This window comes from Phocoena sinus, chromosome 10, assembly GCF_008692025.1.
Source record: "Phocoena sinus isolate mPhoSin1 chromosome 10, mPhoSin1.pri, whole genome shotgun sequence".
Taxonomy (NCBI): Eukaryota; Metazoa; Chordata; class Mammalia; order Artiodactyla; family Phocoenidae; genus Phocoena; species Phocoena sinus.
This window is the reverse complement of record NC_045772.1, coordinates 28,015,503-28,031,950: the sequence shown is the minus strand read 5'-3', so window position 1 is coordinate 28,031,950 and position 16,448 is coordinate 28,015,503. Positions and strand designations below refer to the sequence as shown.

The 16,448-nt window shown below is 39.1% G+C and overlaps 1 protein-coding gene across 1 annotated transcript in view; it reads left to right on the top strand.

Annotated features, from left to right (window-relative positions):
* The first annotated feature begins 12,606 nt into the window (after positions 1–12,606).
* PLEKHG7 (pleckstrin homology and RhoGEF domain containing G7) overlaps positions 12,607–16,448 on the top strand; it is a 95,979-nt gene continuing 92,137 nt past the window's right edge. Inside the window, 1 exon segment of the mRNA XM_032646926.1 lies at positions 12,607–12,612. Within this exon segment, the coding sequence (XP_032502817.1) occupies positions 12,607–12,612 (6 nt within the window).

Here is a 16,448-nt window from a genome sequence, read left to right as displayed (position 1 = left end):
TTCTTCTCAAGTGCTCATGGCACATTCTCCAGGTTAGATCATATCTTGGGTTACAAATCAAGCCTTGGTAAATTTAAGAAAATTGAAAGTGAATCAGGTATCTTTTCCAACCACAATGCTATGACACTAGATATCAGTTACAAGAAAACATCTATAAAAAATACAAACACATTGAGGCTAAACAATACACTACTAAATAACAAAGATATCACTGAAGAAATCAAAAAGGAAATCAAAAAATACCTAGAAACAAATGACAATGAAAACATGACAACCCAAAACTTATGGGATGCAGCAAAAGCAGTTCTAAGAGGGAAGTTTATAGGAATACAAGCCTACCTCAAGAAACAAGAAACATCTCAAATCAACAACCTAATCTTACACCTAAAGCAATTAGAGAATGAAGGACAAAAAAATCCCAAAGGTGGCAGAAGGAAAAAATCATAAAGATTAGATCAGAAACAAATGAAAAGAAATGAAGGAAACTATAGCAAAGATCAATAAAACTAAAAGCTGGTTCTTTGAGAAGATAAACAAAATTGATCAACCATTAGCCGGACTCATCAAGAAAAAAAGGGAGAAGACTCTAATCAATAGAATTAGAAATGAAAAAGTAGAAGTAACAACTGACACTGGAGAAATATAAAGGATCATGAGAGACTACTACAAGCAACTATATGCCAATAAAATGGACAACCTGGAAGAAATGGACAAATTTTTAGAAAAGCACAACCTTCCTAGATTGAACCAGGAAGAAAAAGAAAATAGGAATGGACCAACCACAAGCACTGAAATGGAGACTGTGATTACAAATCTTCCAACAAACAAAAGCCCAGGACCAGATGGCATCACAGGTGAATTCTATCAAACATTTAGAGAAGAGCTAACACCTATCCTTCTCAAACTCTTCCAAAATATAGCAGAGTGAGGAACACTCCCAAACTCATTCTACAAGACCACCATCACCGTGATACCAAAACCAGACAAAAATGTGACAAAAAAAGAAAACTACAGGCCAATATCATTGATGAATATAGATGTACAAATCCTCAACAAAATACTAGCAACCAGAATCCAGCAGCACATTAAAAGGATCATACACCATGATAAAGTGGGATTTATCCCAGGAATGCAAGGATTCTTCAATATACGCAAATCCATCAATGTGATACACCATATTCACAAACTGAAGGATAAAAACCATATGATAATCTCAAAACATGCAGAAAAAGCTTTCAACAAAATTCAACAACAATTTATGATAAAAACCCTCCAGAAAGTAGGCATAGAGGGAACCTACCTCAACATGATAAAGGCCATATATGACAAACCCACAGCCAACATCGTTCTCCATGGTGAAAAACTGAAACCGTTTCCACTAAGATCAGGAAAAAGACAAGGTTGCCCACTCTCACCACTATTATTCAACATAGTTTTGGAAGTTTTAGCCACAGCAATCAGAGAAGAAAAAGAAATAAAAGGAATCCAAATAGGAAAAGAAGAAGTAAAGCTGTCACTGTTTGCAGATGACATGATACTATACATAGAGAATCCTAAAGACCCTACCAGAAAACTACTAGAGCTAATCAATGAATTTGGTAAAGTAGCAGGATACAAAATTAATGCACAGAAATCTCTTGCATTCCTATACACTAATGATGAGAAATCTGAAAGAGAAATTAAGGAAACACTCCCATTTACCACTGCAACAAAAAGAATAAAATACTTAGGAATAAACCTACCTAAGGAGACAAAAGACCTGTATGCAGAAAACTATAAGACACTGATGAAAGAAATTAAAGATGATACAAACAGATGGAGAGATATACCATGTTCTTGGAATGAAGAATCAACACTGTGAAAATGACTATACTACCCAAAGCAATCTACAGATTCAATGCCATCCCTATCAAACTACCAATGGAATTTTTCACAGAACTAGAGCAAAAAATTTCACAACTTGTATGGAAAAACAAAAGACCCCGAATAGCCAAAGCAATCTTAAGAAAGAAAAATGGAGCTGAAGGAATTAGACTCCCTGACTTCAGACTATACTACAAAGCTACAGTAATCAAGACAGTATGGTACTGGCACAAAAAGAAAAAAAAATGATCAATGGAACAGGATAGAAAGCTCAGAGATAACCCCACGCACATACGGTCACCTTATTTTTGATAAAGGAGGCAAGAATATACAATGGAGAAGAGACAGCCTCTTCAATAAGTGGTGCTGGGAAAACTAGAGGGCTACATGTAAAAGAATGAAATTAGAACACTCCCTAATACCATACACAAAACTAAACTCAAAATAGATTAAAGACCTAAACGTAAGGCCAGACACTATAAAATTCTTAGAGGAAAACATAGGCAGAACACTCTATGACATAAATCACAGCAAGATCCTTTTTGACCCACCTTCTAGAGAAATGGAAATAAAAACAAAAAATAAACAAGTGGGACCTAATGAAACTTAAAAGCTTTTGCACAGCAAAGGAAACCAAAACAACACAAAAAGACAACCCTCAGAATGGGAGAAAATATTTGCAAATCAAGCAACTGACAGAGGATTAATCTCCAAAATTTACAAGCAGCTCATGCAGCTCACTATCAAAAAAACAAACAACCCAATCCAAAAATGAGCAGAAGACCTAAATAGACATTTCTCCATAGAAGATATACAGATTGCCAACAAACACATGAAAGAACGCTCAACATCACTAATTATAGAGAAATGCAAATCAAAACTACAATGAGGTATCACCTCACACCAGTCAGAATGGCCATCATCAAAGACTCTACAAACAATAAATGCTGGAGAGGGTGTGGAGAAAAGGGAACCCTCTTGCACTGTTGGTGGGAATGTAAGTTGATACAGCCACTATGGAGAACAGTACAGAGATTCCTTAAAAATCTAAAAATAGAACTACCATATGACCCAGCAATCCCACTACTGGGCGTATGACCTGAGAAAACCATAATTCAAAAAGAGTCATGTACCACAATGTTCATTGCAGCACTATTTACAATAGCCAGGAAATGGAAGTAACCTAAGTGTCTATCAACATATGAATGGATGGAGAAGATGTGGCACATATATACAGTGGAATATTACTCAGCCATAAAAAGAAACGAAATTGAGTTATTTGTAGTGAGGTGGATGGACTTAGAGTCTGTCATACAGAGTGAAGTAAGTCAGAAAGAGAAAAACAAATACCATATGCTAACACATATATACTGAATCTAAAAAAAAAAATTTTTTTTTAAATGGTTCTGAAGAACCTAGGGCCAGGACAGGAATAAAGACTCAGACATAGAGAATGGTCTTGAGGAGACGGGGAGGGGTAAGGGTAAGGTGGGACGAAGTGAGAGAGTGGCATGGACTTACATATACTAACAAATGTAAAATGGATAGCTGGTGAGAAGCAGCCGCATAGCACAGGGAGATCAGCTTGGTGCTTTGTGTCCACCTAGAGGGGTGGGATAGGGAAGGTGGGAGGGAGATACAAGAGGGAGGAGATATGGGGATATATGTATATGTATAGCTGATTCACTTTGTTATAAAGCAGAAACTAACACACCATTGTAAAGGAATTATACTCCAATAAAGATGTTAAAAAAAATTTTTTTTTTTCTATCATGGGACTTCCCTGACGATCCAGTGGTTAAGAGTCTGCACTTCCACTGCAGGGGGCATGGGTTTGATCCCTGATTGGAGAACTGAGATCTTTCATGTTACATGCTCTGTGGCAAAAAAAAAAAAAAAAAAAAAAAAATTCCAAAATGAAGCCCTAAAGTTAAAAAAAGAGGGGGGGGGAGACGGAAATAACAGTATATAACAGACATGTGGGACATAATCAAAACATACATAATTGGAGTCTGAGAAGGATGGGTGAGAGAGAGAGAGAAAATGGAATAAAGCAATACTGGCAACAGATGATCACAGAATTTCCTGATTCTTCTCCTTTGTTAATGTTGTTAATTTCATGAAATATATTCATTATTAATGTTAAAAAAACCTTGTATTCTTAGAATAAATAAGCCCCATTGCAGTGCATCAGCAGCTCCCCAGTCACCTTAGCTCAGCTCCTTCTCCTGACTACTCTTTCCCTTCTTAGTGACATCAACACACTGGGGTCGCCATCTTTTGGCTGTGTCCCAATCTGGAGGCCCTGATCTTCCAATGGGGACTTCCTCTGTGCTATTACCACTCGTCTTAAGAACCTGAGGACCAGGAGATGAGTCACACCCACAGGTATCCTTTGTATATAAGTTTCTTGTTATTGTTACTGCTCTAGGACCTGGCCTTTTGAATACCTACAAAGCAGCCCGTCATTTTTTTTGGAGAGCCCTAAGTGTTACAAGTTTTTATTTATTTAGGGCTAAAATTTGTGTCTAAATCACAATCTAATTCTGGGATGAAGTCATTTATAATAAGTCTACTACTATAAATTCCTCACAACAATTCTTTAAGCACAGGAAGATAGTTCTCATATGCCCTCAGCTAAATTTATACAAGTTAAATCTCTCTGTTTCTCTTGACTATATCTTACTTCTGTATCAATTGGGACTCTTTTGGTTACCTGTGATAGAAACCCAGCTAACACTGGCTTTAAAAGGGAGAATATATTACCTAGCTGGGAAATGTAAGGGATTAAATGTAAGGGATTAAAACTGGCTTCAGGGATCCATAAGTTTTATTTTCCTTGAGTGACTTGACTTGGGGAAGGTCTCTCACATGAAAGCAAATATGGTCATGAGGAAATCCCAGCTGACATCATCTTCAAGGCATGTGACTGAAGAGCAGGGAGCACCTGCTTCTTTGAACTACAGCAAAAGTCTTGATTGACCTGGACTGTAACAGCTGTCAACTCCTAACCAATCACATGCAGCCAGGGTGATAAAAGTTTTTGGACTGACCAAGTTTCGTTCTGTGTTGAGGGGAAGGCAGAAGGAAAATCAGCCCCACACCAGCCAAAGGAAAAAAGATCCAACCACCAGGAGGAGGAAGAGAAGAAAATCACTCTCGTCTGGTAATGTCCTGCTACAAATTGGGAGACAGTGATATCAATAGAGGCATGATTACATTAAAATATGCAAAGTGGCAGGTAAACTTGTGAAATAACAATATCTAGATACAGAAATAGAGACAGAGACATATCTGCCCCCAGTTCCTGACACAGAACTCCTGAAACTCATAATTTCCTAAGCACCAGGGGTGCTCAGAGCATCTTTTGTTCTAATATTTGGTCTTTGACCCCAGTTCCTGACACAGAACTCCTAAATCTCTTGGAATTTCCTGAGTGACAAGAGTGTCATTTCTTCTAATGAGGTGACTCTTGGTCATGACCTAGTCACCTTCCCAAAGGCCTCACCTCCTAATACCATCACCACTGGAAGTTAGGATTCAACATAGGAAAGGGGGGCGGGGGGCACATCAGACCACAGCAAGACTTAACTTTACCTGTAATATCTTCCCACAGGGCAACATATTTCTATATTAATTATGTGCATCCAAAATATATAAATCTAAATATATCTATGAGCATGTATACACACACTTTAAAATGTCTATAAGAAAACAGCCAAAATATTAGCATTTAGAAAGTGAGCACATGAGAAACTTTTTTCTGTTTTGTATGATTTTTAAACATTTTTAATATCTAAAATTAAAGAAAAACTTAAATCACTTTCAGTGTATATCCCAGTCATATACCATCTTCTTGGATTTCTTTCATCACTCTCATCAGCGAATGGGTTGTCTTGTGTAATTTTGATTCATTTGTCTATTCTACTGGCCACACTATCTATCACTGTGGCATCCGCAAATGTGATAAACAGGACTTCTATTCCATCATACAAACATTGATAAAAACGTTGATCAACACAGACCAAAAGCAGGAACTTGTGGCCCCCCACTATAGCCTGTCATCCACATGAGCCCTTTTGGGGTACAACTGATCCCCATTAACCTACCTGAACTCCAATTTAGCCCACACTTCCCCATCTTGCCCGGAAAGAAAGCAGGAGAATCTCTGTCACAAACAGTATTAAAGTATACTCTACATATTTTTAAAATTCTCCTTATCTATGAAAAGCAGAAAATAAGAATAGAAAGCACTGATTTGTTTTCAGTCAGGCCCTATGGACCCCTGAAACCTTTCCTGAGTTAATTTGTTTGACCCTGTGAGATGCTGAGTCTTTAATCACCCACAAAGGGCACTCCTAGGGTTAAACAAAATGCATAGCCACCGAATACAGCAACCTCTGACAGAGAAATAAAACCGATTAATTGGGAGTGACTATTTAACTTTCTAATATGATATAATCAGCCTTGTGCACTGATTATTCCCCAATAAATGCACTCACTAGGCTATTCCACACATACATGAATTCCAGGTTACATAGTCCCGTGGACAATATACCTGAGAAGTATTTCTGCATGCAAAGACAATAAAATCAGGTAAAGTGCTTTTTTGGTCATAAAAGTTTAAAGATGACTCTGAGGAACGGGACAAAAGGCAGAGGAGGGGTTTGTCACCGGCAAAGCCCATTAAAAATTCCTGGGAGATAAAAATAGAATCTGGGCAATAAAGTAAAGTCTAACCTTTAAAAAAAAAAGAACCTCTTTATATAATAGGTGGTACAGGAAGTAGCATATATTTCATTTTGAAAAAGCTTTACATCCATATATAATGTGACAGTAATATGACCCATCTCACAGAGTTCCTTTGCTTGAGAACAATTTCACAAATGTCATTTGAGAAAATTAGATCCATCTTCCTTCCATTTAGAAATAATTCTGGCTTATGTAACAAACCATGTTTTCTACTGTCCTCAGGAACATTTTTCAGAAGAGCAGAAGGTTTATGCTTCTCTGTTTCTAGGGCTCCTGCTGCTTCTGCTTATTCACCACCTGAAGTCTTAACTCTCTGTAACACCACAATTGGCTACTGTGGAGATAATTTTGACATAATCATGCTAGAATTATGACTTGAGAACAGAGATCACAGGGAAGTGGATGAAGTCTTACAATGGGTCATAACTCAGAGAAGAACGAGAAGCAGAAAAATTTTCATCCAAATTATCTGTTCTAGCTTTACTACAGTTAAAAATAAAATCCACAGGCTTGCTTCCCCCCCTTCCCCGCCACCCCACTGGGCTTTTAAAACTCATTTCCAAGCTTGTTATTGTAGTCATTAACTTCTTCACAGCTAGAATTCTGACAAGGGAGGCAAACCCAGTCACTTGAAAAATATCATCACTAAAAACTGGTTGAGTTTAACTGGATGAAACATGCTGGGGAAATCAGCAGCAGCTTAGAACTTCAGCACTATTCAGAAATGAATTTCACACCTAAATCTCATCTCCATACTTTCCAAGGTAGGCGACTTGCTGGTTTAGTCAACATGAGAACAAATTCATTCAGGTAAGTCTGAGCATTACTGTGAGCCCCTGTCGAATATCAGAGTAAAATTCAAAGCAGCCCATGCTAAAATTAAACTGAAGAAATACATTCCACAGTGCCTCTGTTGGGTCTTGGCAAACACAGATGGGCTGCCACAGAGCCAGGGCAGCCTAAGGAATTGTGAAACCTTAGCTGTGCCTTCCTCCTGGGTTTCTATGATGATCAGTTGCTTGGTTTATTTCCACTTTTCCACACTGGCCTCTCTCTCTCAGAAACACTAAAACCATTCTTCAGGCCAAACTGATGTCAAAGACTAAAAGATACGGTGCGAAAGGTTGGGTACATATCTTAGCCACAACCCAATCCAAAAAAACTAAACTACTATTGAAATGACTGTGGTGGACACAGCCTAATATGACCCCCAAGTCACAATGAGTAACCCCCTCCCTGATAGTGTAGATGGGACTTGTGATTTGCTTCTAACCTGTAGAATATGGCAAAGGTGATGGAATGTCACTCCTGTGATTATGCTACAATACATCTACAAGACTCCATCTTACCAGACTAGATGGAAAGGCTGCCCTGCTAGCCTTGAAAGCAAACTGCCTATGGTAAGAAGCATGTGTCAGGGAAAAGTAGGTGGGCCCTAGGACCTAGAGCCTCAGTCCTTCAACCACAGGGAAATGAATTCTTCCAACCACATGAAATTTGAAGAAGACCCTGAACTCCGGAAAGGAATGCAGCTCAACCAACACCTTGACTGTAGCTTTGTGAGACAGTGAGCAGAAGATTCAGATAAGCTGTGCCCAGTCTCCTAATCCAGTTACTTGAGATAATCAGTGTCCATTGTTTTGAGCCGCTAAATTTATGGTAATTCATTATGCAGTAATAAAAAACTAATACAGTGACCAACAAAATAATCATATTGGAAAACATCTGCATAACCACTGGAAATCAAGGACTGGTGCCACCTACATATCAGAAATCTACAGGAATTTATTCTCCAGATATAGTCTAAGAGGTCCTGGATCAAAGAAAGATGATGAAGGCTGCCCTCTTCCTGAGAACAATGTTTCTAGATGGTAGGGAGAAGAACTAATAGACCCCCAATGACACCACTATACTACTGAGGATCCATTTGTATGCAAGTACAGAAAGCATGACTCAAAGTGGCTTAACAATAAAAGAAACTTAATGACTTGGGAAAAGATAAATGCAGAAGAATGTCTTTCTGGAGTCCAATGAGGACTATTTCAGCTACTCAATGATGTCACTAAAGCCCAGTTTTGTTTTTTTTTTCTAATTCCACTCTCCCAGTCTTGGTGTCAGATATATCCTAAGACTGGCTCCTTCACCCCTATGGTCTCAAGACAGCTGCCAACATTTCCAGTGCCACGTCCACATCCATCAGGAAAGAGAGTCTTTGTCCCTGTATTCTCAGCAAAATTCCTGAGAGGCACATTGATTGGACTGGCTTAGCTTACATGCCATCTTCTAAACAATCCTTGCAGCCAGGGGGTTGGAAGCCATGTGTTCCACCCTTCAAGCTGGGCATGGAAGATCATGATGGAAACACATAAAACCTAAATGGAAGTCACAACTCTTTGGAAAGGGGAAGAGGTCATGGATCCAGGGAGGCTACTGACAAATGTTTACTGAAACCCCAACCTAAAGAGGTGAGTTTGGTGCTATCCTAAGACTCAGAAAAGAGGGCGTCGAGAACTCACTGGTAAGCCCAGCCCTTAGGATCCTCTCACCTCAGCCAACAGATAACAGCTTCTGTGTTGGAAGGCCTCAGACTTCGTTCTTGCAAAATGTCTCAGCAGGGCTTCCCTGGTGGTGCAGTGGTTGAGGGTCTGCCTGCCGATGCAGGAGACACGGGTTCGTGCCCTGGTCCGGGAGGATCCCACATGCCACGGAGCGGCTGGGCCCGTGAGCCATGGCCACTGAGCCTGCGCATCCGGAGCCTGTGCTCCGCAACAGGAGAGGCCACAACAGTGAGAGGCCTGCGTACCACAAAACAACAACAACAAAAAATAAACAAAAGTCTCAGCAAGCAGAAGACTGAGCACGATGGGGAGCTGCTCTGCCCTGCATTTGTGCAATGGCACAAAGAGCTGGTTGTGACTGCAGCTGTGGTTCTAGATACTTCTCCATGCCTTTTCGTCTTAAAAATCACTGAGCAAGCAATCTGATGATTTAATTGTATTTTTCTCATTTCTTCTTTCAAACAAATTCTACTTGAGATATCTTGTCATAAACCCACACATTATCGGAACCCAGTCCAATGCTTTCTTGGACACCAAGCAAGTAAATATATCCCTCTACAAGAATAGCAAAGACAATAACTACAGAACTCAGTAAAACAGTCTATACATCATAAGAATAATGTAAAAGATTCTAAGATGACTAAGTAGAGCTACCTTTCTTCGAAATAGAGTTATTTCAAAAAATAGAAAAATTACAAATTATCTGATTCAGGATTTTTTTTTACTTTAATTTTTAGACCACAAGTGTATAGTTGAGTGTCTCATATACCTCAGTTTATGACACACTAAATAATTCATATTTCAACATGATTCAAGAACCTAGAGTCTGTCATCATGAAAAAGGAAACATTTACAATAAAAAAGAATTGCAGTGGAATAGTCTTCTTTATCTTAAAAGTAAAATGGATGTTAAAGTCATTATAGAAGCAGTTAAATGCAGTTTGCACTCCACAGAAAATGGAACAAGCAAAATAGTAAATGATGTCAAGAAATTATCCCCAACTACAAGGGAGAAGGTAAAAGCAATGAAAATAATGTAGAGAGAAGATGAGATAATAGCAGATGTCCCCTAAAGAAAGAGAACTACCAAAAGAGAGAGAATTGTCAAATAACAGAAAAAAATGCTTATTTGGGAAAAGTATTTTAAGTAACTGAGAGTACACACCAGATCCTAGGCAAAACTGAACCCACTTTGACCTATGCTGATTAAACATTTCTAACTTCAAGTATTAAAAAATCAAATTTTAAAAGAAAAAATATAGAAACAAATTTAATAAACAATATGTACAACATCACAAGGAAAAATCTTTAAAGTACCCACTAAAGAGCAAATATTCTATTGGCTTCCTATCTCAAATACCGCTGACTGAAAATCTTATAAAAATGTCTACAGACTTTTAGAAGAAAATATTGTGGCGCAAGAATTCTATAGCCAGCATTCATATGCTACAGCAGATATGAAATGGTTCAGAATATGTACTGCCCAGAAAACTTTCTTGAATAAACAACTCAAAGATACTGAGATGTATCTGGAGGCATTGAAATTAATCATTTTAAACATGGTTGCACTGGACTTTTATAACCCTAAAACCTAAAAAATAGCTCAAGTAAAAATCACACCTCTTTTCAAACACTAGGAAAACAATGTTTTTTTAGAAATTTTTCAATTCGAAGACATGTATTGGCCAGCAAGTCATGTAAACAAGTAAGCAAACCAGGATATAATCTGTTTGCACAGGCACACTCTTATTTTTATTCAAGCAAAGCATATGTAAACAGAAAACTGCACCCAGTGAATGGCACAAAGACAACACACCCAAGTGCCAGCACACAGGTCAGGAGATTGAACATATAAGCCATCCCAGAAGTCACACTCTTGACTCACAGTCACTGCCATTGCCCAAAGATAAAAATTCCAATTCTAACTTTTAATACTACAGATTAACTTGGCCCATTCTTGTCGTTCTTATAAATAGAAACATACCCAGTCTGGCTTCTTTCACTGAACATCACGTTTGGGACTAGAGAAATTGTTCTTTCACTTTCAGAGTTTAATATATCAATGTATTTGTTGATGATGGACATTCTACTGAAATGGACACTGGGGTTGTTTCTGCTTTGGGGCCATTCTTTGTGGTTCTGTTACAAGAAATAAAACTTTACAAGCACAAAGACAAATGAGAGACAGCATCAGCCTGTGTCAGGAAAACTGGGAGAAGCAGAGAGTATGGTGAACTGGTCACTGTTTGTCCTACCTGAAACAGGGAGCCTGTCCTCAAATCTAGTCCTTTTATATAGATATGGAATTGTGGGAATATGAATGTAGTGTTGCCAGAATGGTTAATTTTTCTAAAATCCTTGCAATCCAAAATTTTCTCTAAAATCTCCTAATTTTTAATGTCAGATTTTTTTTTAAGCTGGAAGGCCACACAGACATAGAAAACAAACTTATGGTTACCAAGGGGGCAAGGTGGGGGAGGGATAAACTGGCAGATTGGGATTGACATATACACACTACTATTTATAAAATAGATAACTAAGAAGAACCTACTGTATACCACAGGGAACTCTATTCAATACTCTGTAATGACCTATATGGGAATAGAATCTAAAAAAGAGTGAATATATGTATATGTATAACTGACTTACTTTGCTGTGCAGCAGAAACTAACACAATATTGTAAATCAACTCTACTCCAATTTTAAAAAATTAATTAAAAAAAAAAGCTGGAAGACCAGTCAGAATTCCACAGCTTACAGCCTCAGATCTAGGTATTCATGACACAAAAAGAGCTTGCCAGGCTTTAGACTTTGTAAGGGGCACATCCCAAGTGGTTTTCTCCCCAATGAAGACTTACCACGATCAAGTAAGGAGGAGGCAAAAACATAAGAAAAGCTGCCCCCTCCGAAGTACTGGAGAGAACATCTGTGTGTCACACTTAGAGATAAAGGGCCACCTTTGTTTCAAGGAGTTGCCCTAGGTCCTGAAGGAGAAGCTGACCCCCAGCATCGCCTTTCCATCATGGTATCCCTTCCCCATCCAATGCTTCCCCGTCCCTTTTACTCTTTAGAGGTTGCACTATTTTTTTTCCTGATAATCCTTTGTGACCTTTCTGTACACTCTTAATTTTCTTATTTAAGATACAACCAGAGGTTGGAAATTTTGGGATGGGTGTCAAATATCCCATTATCATTATCCCCCAGGAGAGACAGTTTTACAATCTCATGTGCGTGAGGGGACTTGCAGATGAAGTACGACCTTCGTTTACACAAACCAAAAGCTAAAATACTTTATTCATTTTTCTTTTCCTAAAGTGAAACAATTCATTTCTAGACAGCTTTGGCAGGAGCTCAGACTATTTTATGCTGGCTCCATGCTGGCAAAATAGAGAAATGCCCTGACACTGCGTTTTGGGTTTGGCAGTGAGTGACAATGGCGGTAAAGGGAGAAGGTCGAGTCATTTTTCAAAGTTCTAAGTAAATGATGTTCTAATAAGACCAACATGAGAGGATTAAAGAAAATGCAAGGGTTATCACAAAGCCAACATCTACAAATTAGACTTTTTTTCCCCCTAAGGCAGCAGCTCTCAAATTTTTAACACGTGTAAGAATCAGGGAGGCTTGTTAAAACATAGACTGTGGGCCCCACCCCCAGAGATTCTGATGCAGGAGGTGGGAATGGGCAAGAATTCACCTTTCAAACAAGTTCGCAAGTGGTGCTGATGCTTTTGACCCAGGGACCCCAGTTTGAGAACCACTGACCTAAAAAAACCTTCACAGTAAGTATCTATAATGATTCTAAACAATGACAACTTCAGTAAATTAGACTGAATTATAATTCATTTGAATTTGTTTTTGTAAATCAATGCTTATCAAAGCATTCCACTAAGTAAATAGATCCAAATGAAATGTTTTAGGATGTAAGCAAAGTAAGGCTGAAAGGAATGACTTCTCAGAACTTCGGAGAAAATAAACGGATAAGAAACCTAGAGCTGTCTCACTGAACTATCAGTGATAATCACTGAGCACCTGAAGGGGAAGTAAAAAGCCACATCTGCCTCATTTCTGTATTGGATCAGTCACTGTTCAGTAGCAAAAAAATCACCTTTTTCTTAGGCGGTCTTAGATTCTGAACTCGTTTCCCCTTAGGCTTTTTCATAAACAAATAATTAGAAAAGTCTCTAAGGAGGGGAGAGGCCAGTTCCTCATTTCAGCTCCCATCAAGTGTGCCTGTGCTCGGCCAGGAGGGTTTATTGTTACAGATGTGGAACTTGTTCTTCCGAACGCTTGCCTGGCAGCTCGCTGTGTGGTTCTGCTGATTCCCTTGTCAGGATCCACCTGGACAATGTCACCTTCAGAAGCAGACCATCTTGCAGGTATTAGAGGCCGTTCAGCTGCTATCTGGGTTTCCCTCTTGCACTTTTCATTTGGTCAGACCCTGTTGCTACCAGCTTCTCTTGGTCCTGTCTTGCTGGTCTCGGTCAGGTCTAAGTAGAATGGGTGAATCATTAATGTGTGTGGTTTAATTTCGAGTACACTGAGATTGCTTCCCCTAACAGCGTGGGTGGTGGCTGCTGGCTTCTTAAAGCTTGGGAGGTCAAAGCCTGGTGGATTTACTTTATAATGAGCATTTATTGATTTAGTCTTTTAGAGAACATAAAGGAGAAGAGTTAGCCTGAACTCTTCTGTTAACTTTTGGCTTCCTACGAGATCCACAGGGATAATCATTTAGGGAGGGCCTCCCAGGAGCCTCAGCCATTATCCCTGCAAAGAGCTTGTGAGGGAGGGACTTTAATATCCTTTCATAAGTGTGGCCTGGAGGCTGACAGAGGGGGAGTGGATTATCCCAGGTCACAGGGCTAGCTGGTGAGGCAAAGAGAGCAAGCAGATGGTTAACTCTAGAGCTTGGGCTCCCCATCTCAGCAAAAGACCTCCCAGGGCTCCGCTGTAGTTAAAGTTTCTCCAGTTCTGCCGTGGGTCATGTCAGCAGTTACTACTGCCTTGGTTCCAATATATGAGACACTGGCCAGTAAACAATACTTAATGACCCTTAAGTCCCATTGGGTATAATAACCACCTACAGACTGCCACACCCTATGTCAGGACAACTAGAAAGGAAATCTGAAGCAGTGTCCTAACCCCTCTAAGGAGGAGAAAGAAGGCACAAAAACAGAGGGGAAACCCAAGGACTAAGAATTCTGATAGAACTATTATACAAGTGCCTGTGTAAACATACTGAACTCCTTTAACCATGCTGCTGCCTAGAACTTGGACAATGCTATGAAGGGGAACGGAATAAAGTCCCCTGGGTGTGTATGTGTGTTGGAAGTACCTGTAACTCCAGTCCTCAGCTCAGGCATTTGTTTGTTGGGAGAATGAGGAACTGGCCCTCCAGTAAAGGACCTGAAAAGAGAGACCTAATACACCTGTTTTCATCAGTGGTCAAAATGGGTCTTTTCATTCTTCTCCTGTGAAGCTGGTGTCAGCCAGAAATTACCAATCTAAAATCAAAACCAGTTCAACCTCACCTTAACTAAAATGTAAGTTTCCTAGCAGGTATTACTGTCTCTCCTCACCCCCAAAATAAGGGTACCTCATACATTTTTGTTCTATATGTGAAGTCCTGTAACATTTGAGTCCTCGGCTCAAAATATTAAAGCAAACCCAGCATTAAGAATTTCAGATTTCTTTTGTAGTAAGAGTCGAACTGACTTTAGTTGGTATCTAAGTAGTTTCTTAAACAACTCTCCAATCTAAAATCCAGTACCTTGTAGTTTCACTTGGCTTTAAACCAGATGAGAGCCAGGGTGTAAACATAAGAGAACACAGAGTCCCTCAAATCAATCTCACAGAATTGTCATGACAATATCATGATGTTGGGCTCTTCCCCTTTACTGATAAGAATAAATCTAAGAGTCTATTAATTCTCTTGACACAGGGTTATTGGACTTCTACCCCTGAAACATATTAGAAGAAACAAATTAAAGGAAATGAAGTATCTGCCATAGGCAAGTACAAAACTATAAGGAGAAGTAATGACTAAAAACTAGGGAGTACATCAGTGTGAGGCTATTTCGTATGGGGTAAATAATCATATGCTATTAAAAACCTATAACAATTAGTCTGCATGGAACTACAATAAACAGTCATAATACTGTATGTCATCTAGTCTCATGAGTCACAACATAGGAGGACAGGTCATCAAGAATTTTCCGGTGGTCAGTATTCTCTATTATCAAATTGAGGATGTAAATGATACACAGTAGAAAAAGTTCTAAAAGGTGTTGTCAGTGAAATTAAAATTATACAGCACTAAAAGAGTAAATTATTAGCTATCCTTAAAATTGGGCAATCCAAATGTGTCCATTCCTGAAGGGTTACAGATTGCTTTAGAATTATAGACTTGCTGGGAGTTCCCTGGTGGTCTAGTGGTTAGGACTCTGGGCTTTCACTGTTGTGACCTGGGTTCAAACCCTGGTCGGGGAACTGAGATCCCGCAAGCTGCACAGCACGGCCAAAAAAAAGAATTATAGACTTGCTGCAGTTATTATTGGAGATCTCAGAATATGTGGTCAACTACTGATGTTCCATCCACCAACAAGCCATGTGCAGCCTGAAACCACCTCCTACGTTGCCCATGGCAAGGCAAAACAGTTATTATTTGCTCCACAGTCCCACACCAGACCTGTAAATAATCAGGAGTTGCTTCTTATGCAATAGTTGATAGGATGGGTAAGGACTGATGCTTCCTCACAGGCAACTACTTTCTTCAAATGGAAAACTACAAAATAACGGAATAGCAGTAAGTCATTTCCATGTCACCATGAACATATTTACACCATGGTAGAATCAGATTTGCTTGAACATGAGAAGAGCTTAATTGGGAGGTAATTCTGCATTAGTGAATCACAGAAAGCACCTCTAATCACAAGAAGCAGATCATCTGTGTGACATCGCAGTTTTTCTTTTCAAACTAGTGAGTTATTTTTCCAGAACACAGGGATGGAGAAAATCTAAAATGCCTCTTGCCAAATACTTTGCATCACTATCTTTGAAATTATGTCTCATTCTGTAATGTAAACCTTGAGGGAAGGGGTTCTCATTTTTCTTGTTCTCTCATCCTTATATCCCTGGAATACTCCAAAGCACATATACACATAGTCATACATATATAAATGCAGAACGTAAGGGAAATTGAATGTATATTTGATTCTCTTAAAATGGAATAATCAAACGGTGATGAGCTTTATGGCTTCCAAGAAATCTCTTAGATCA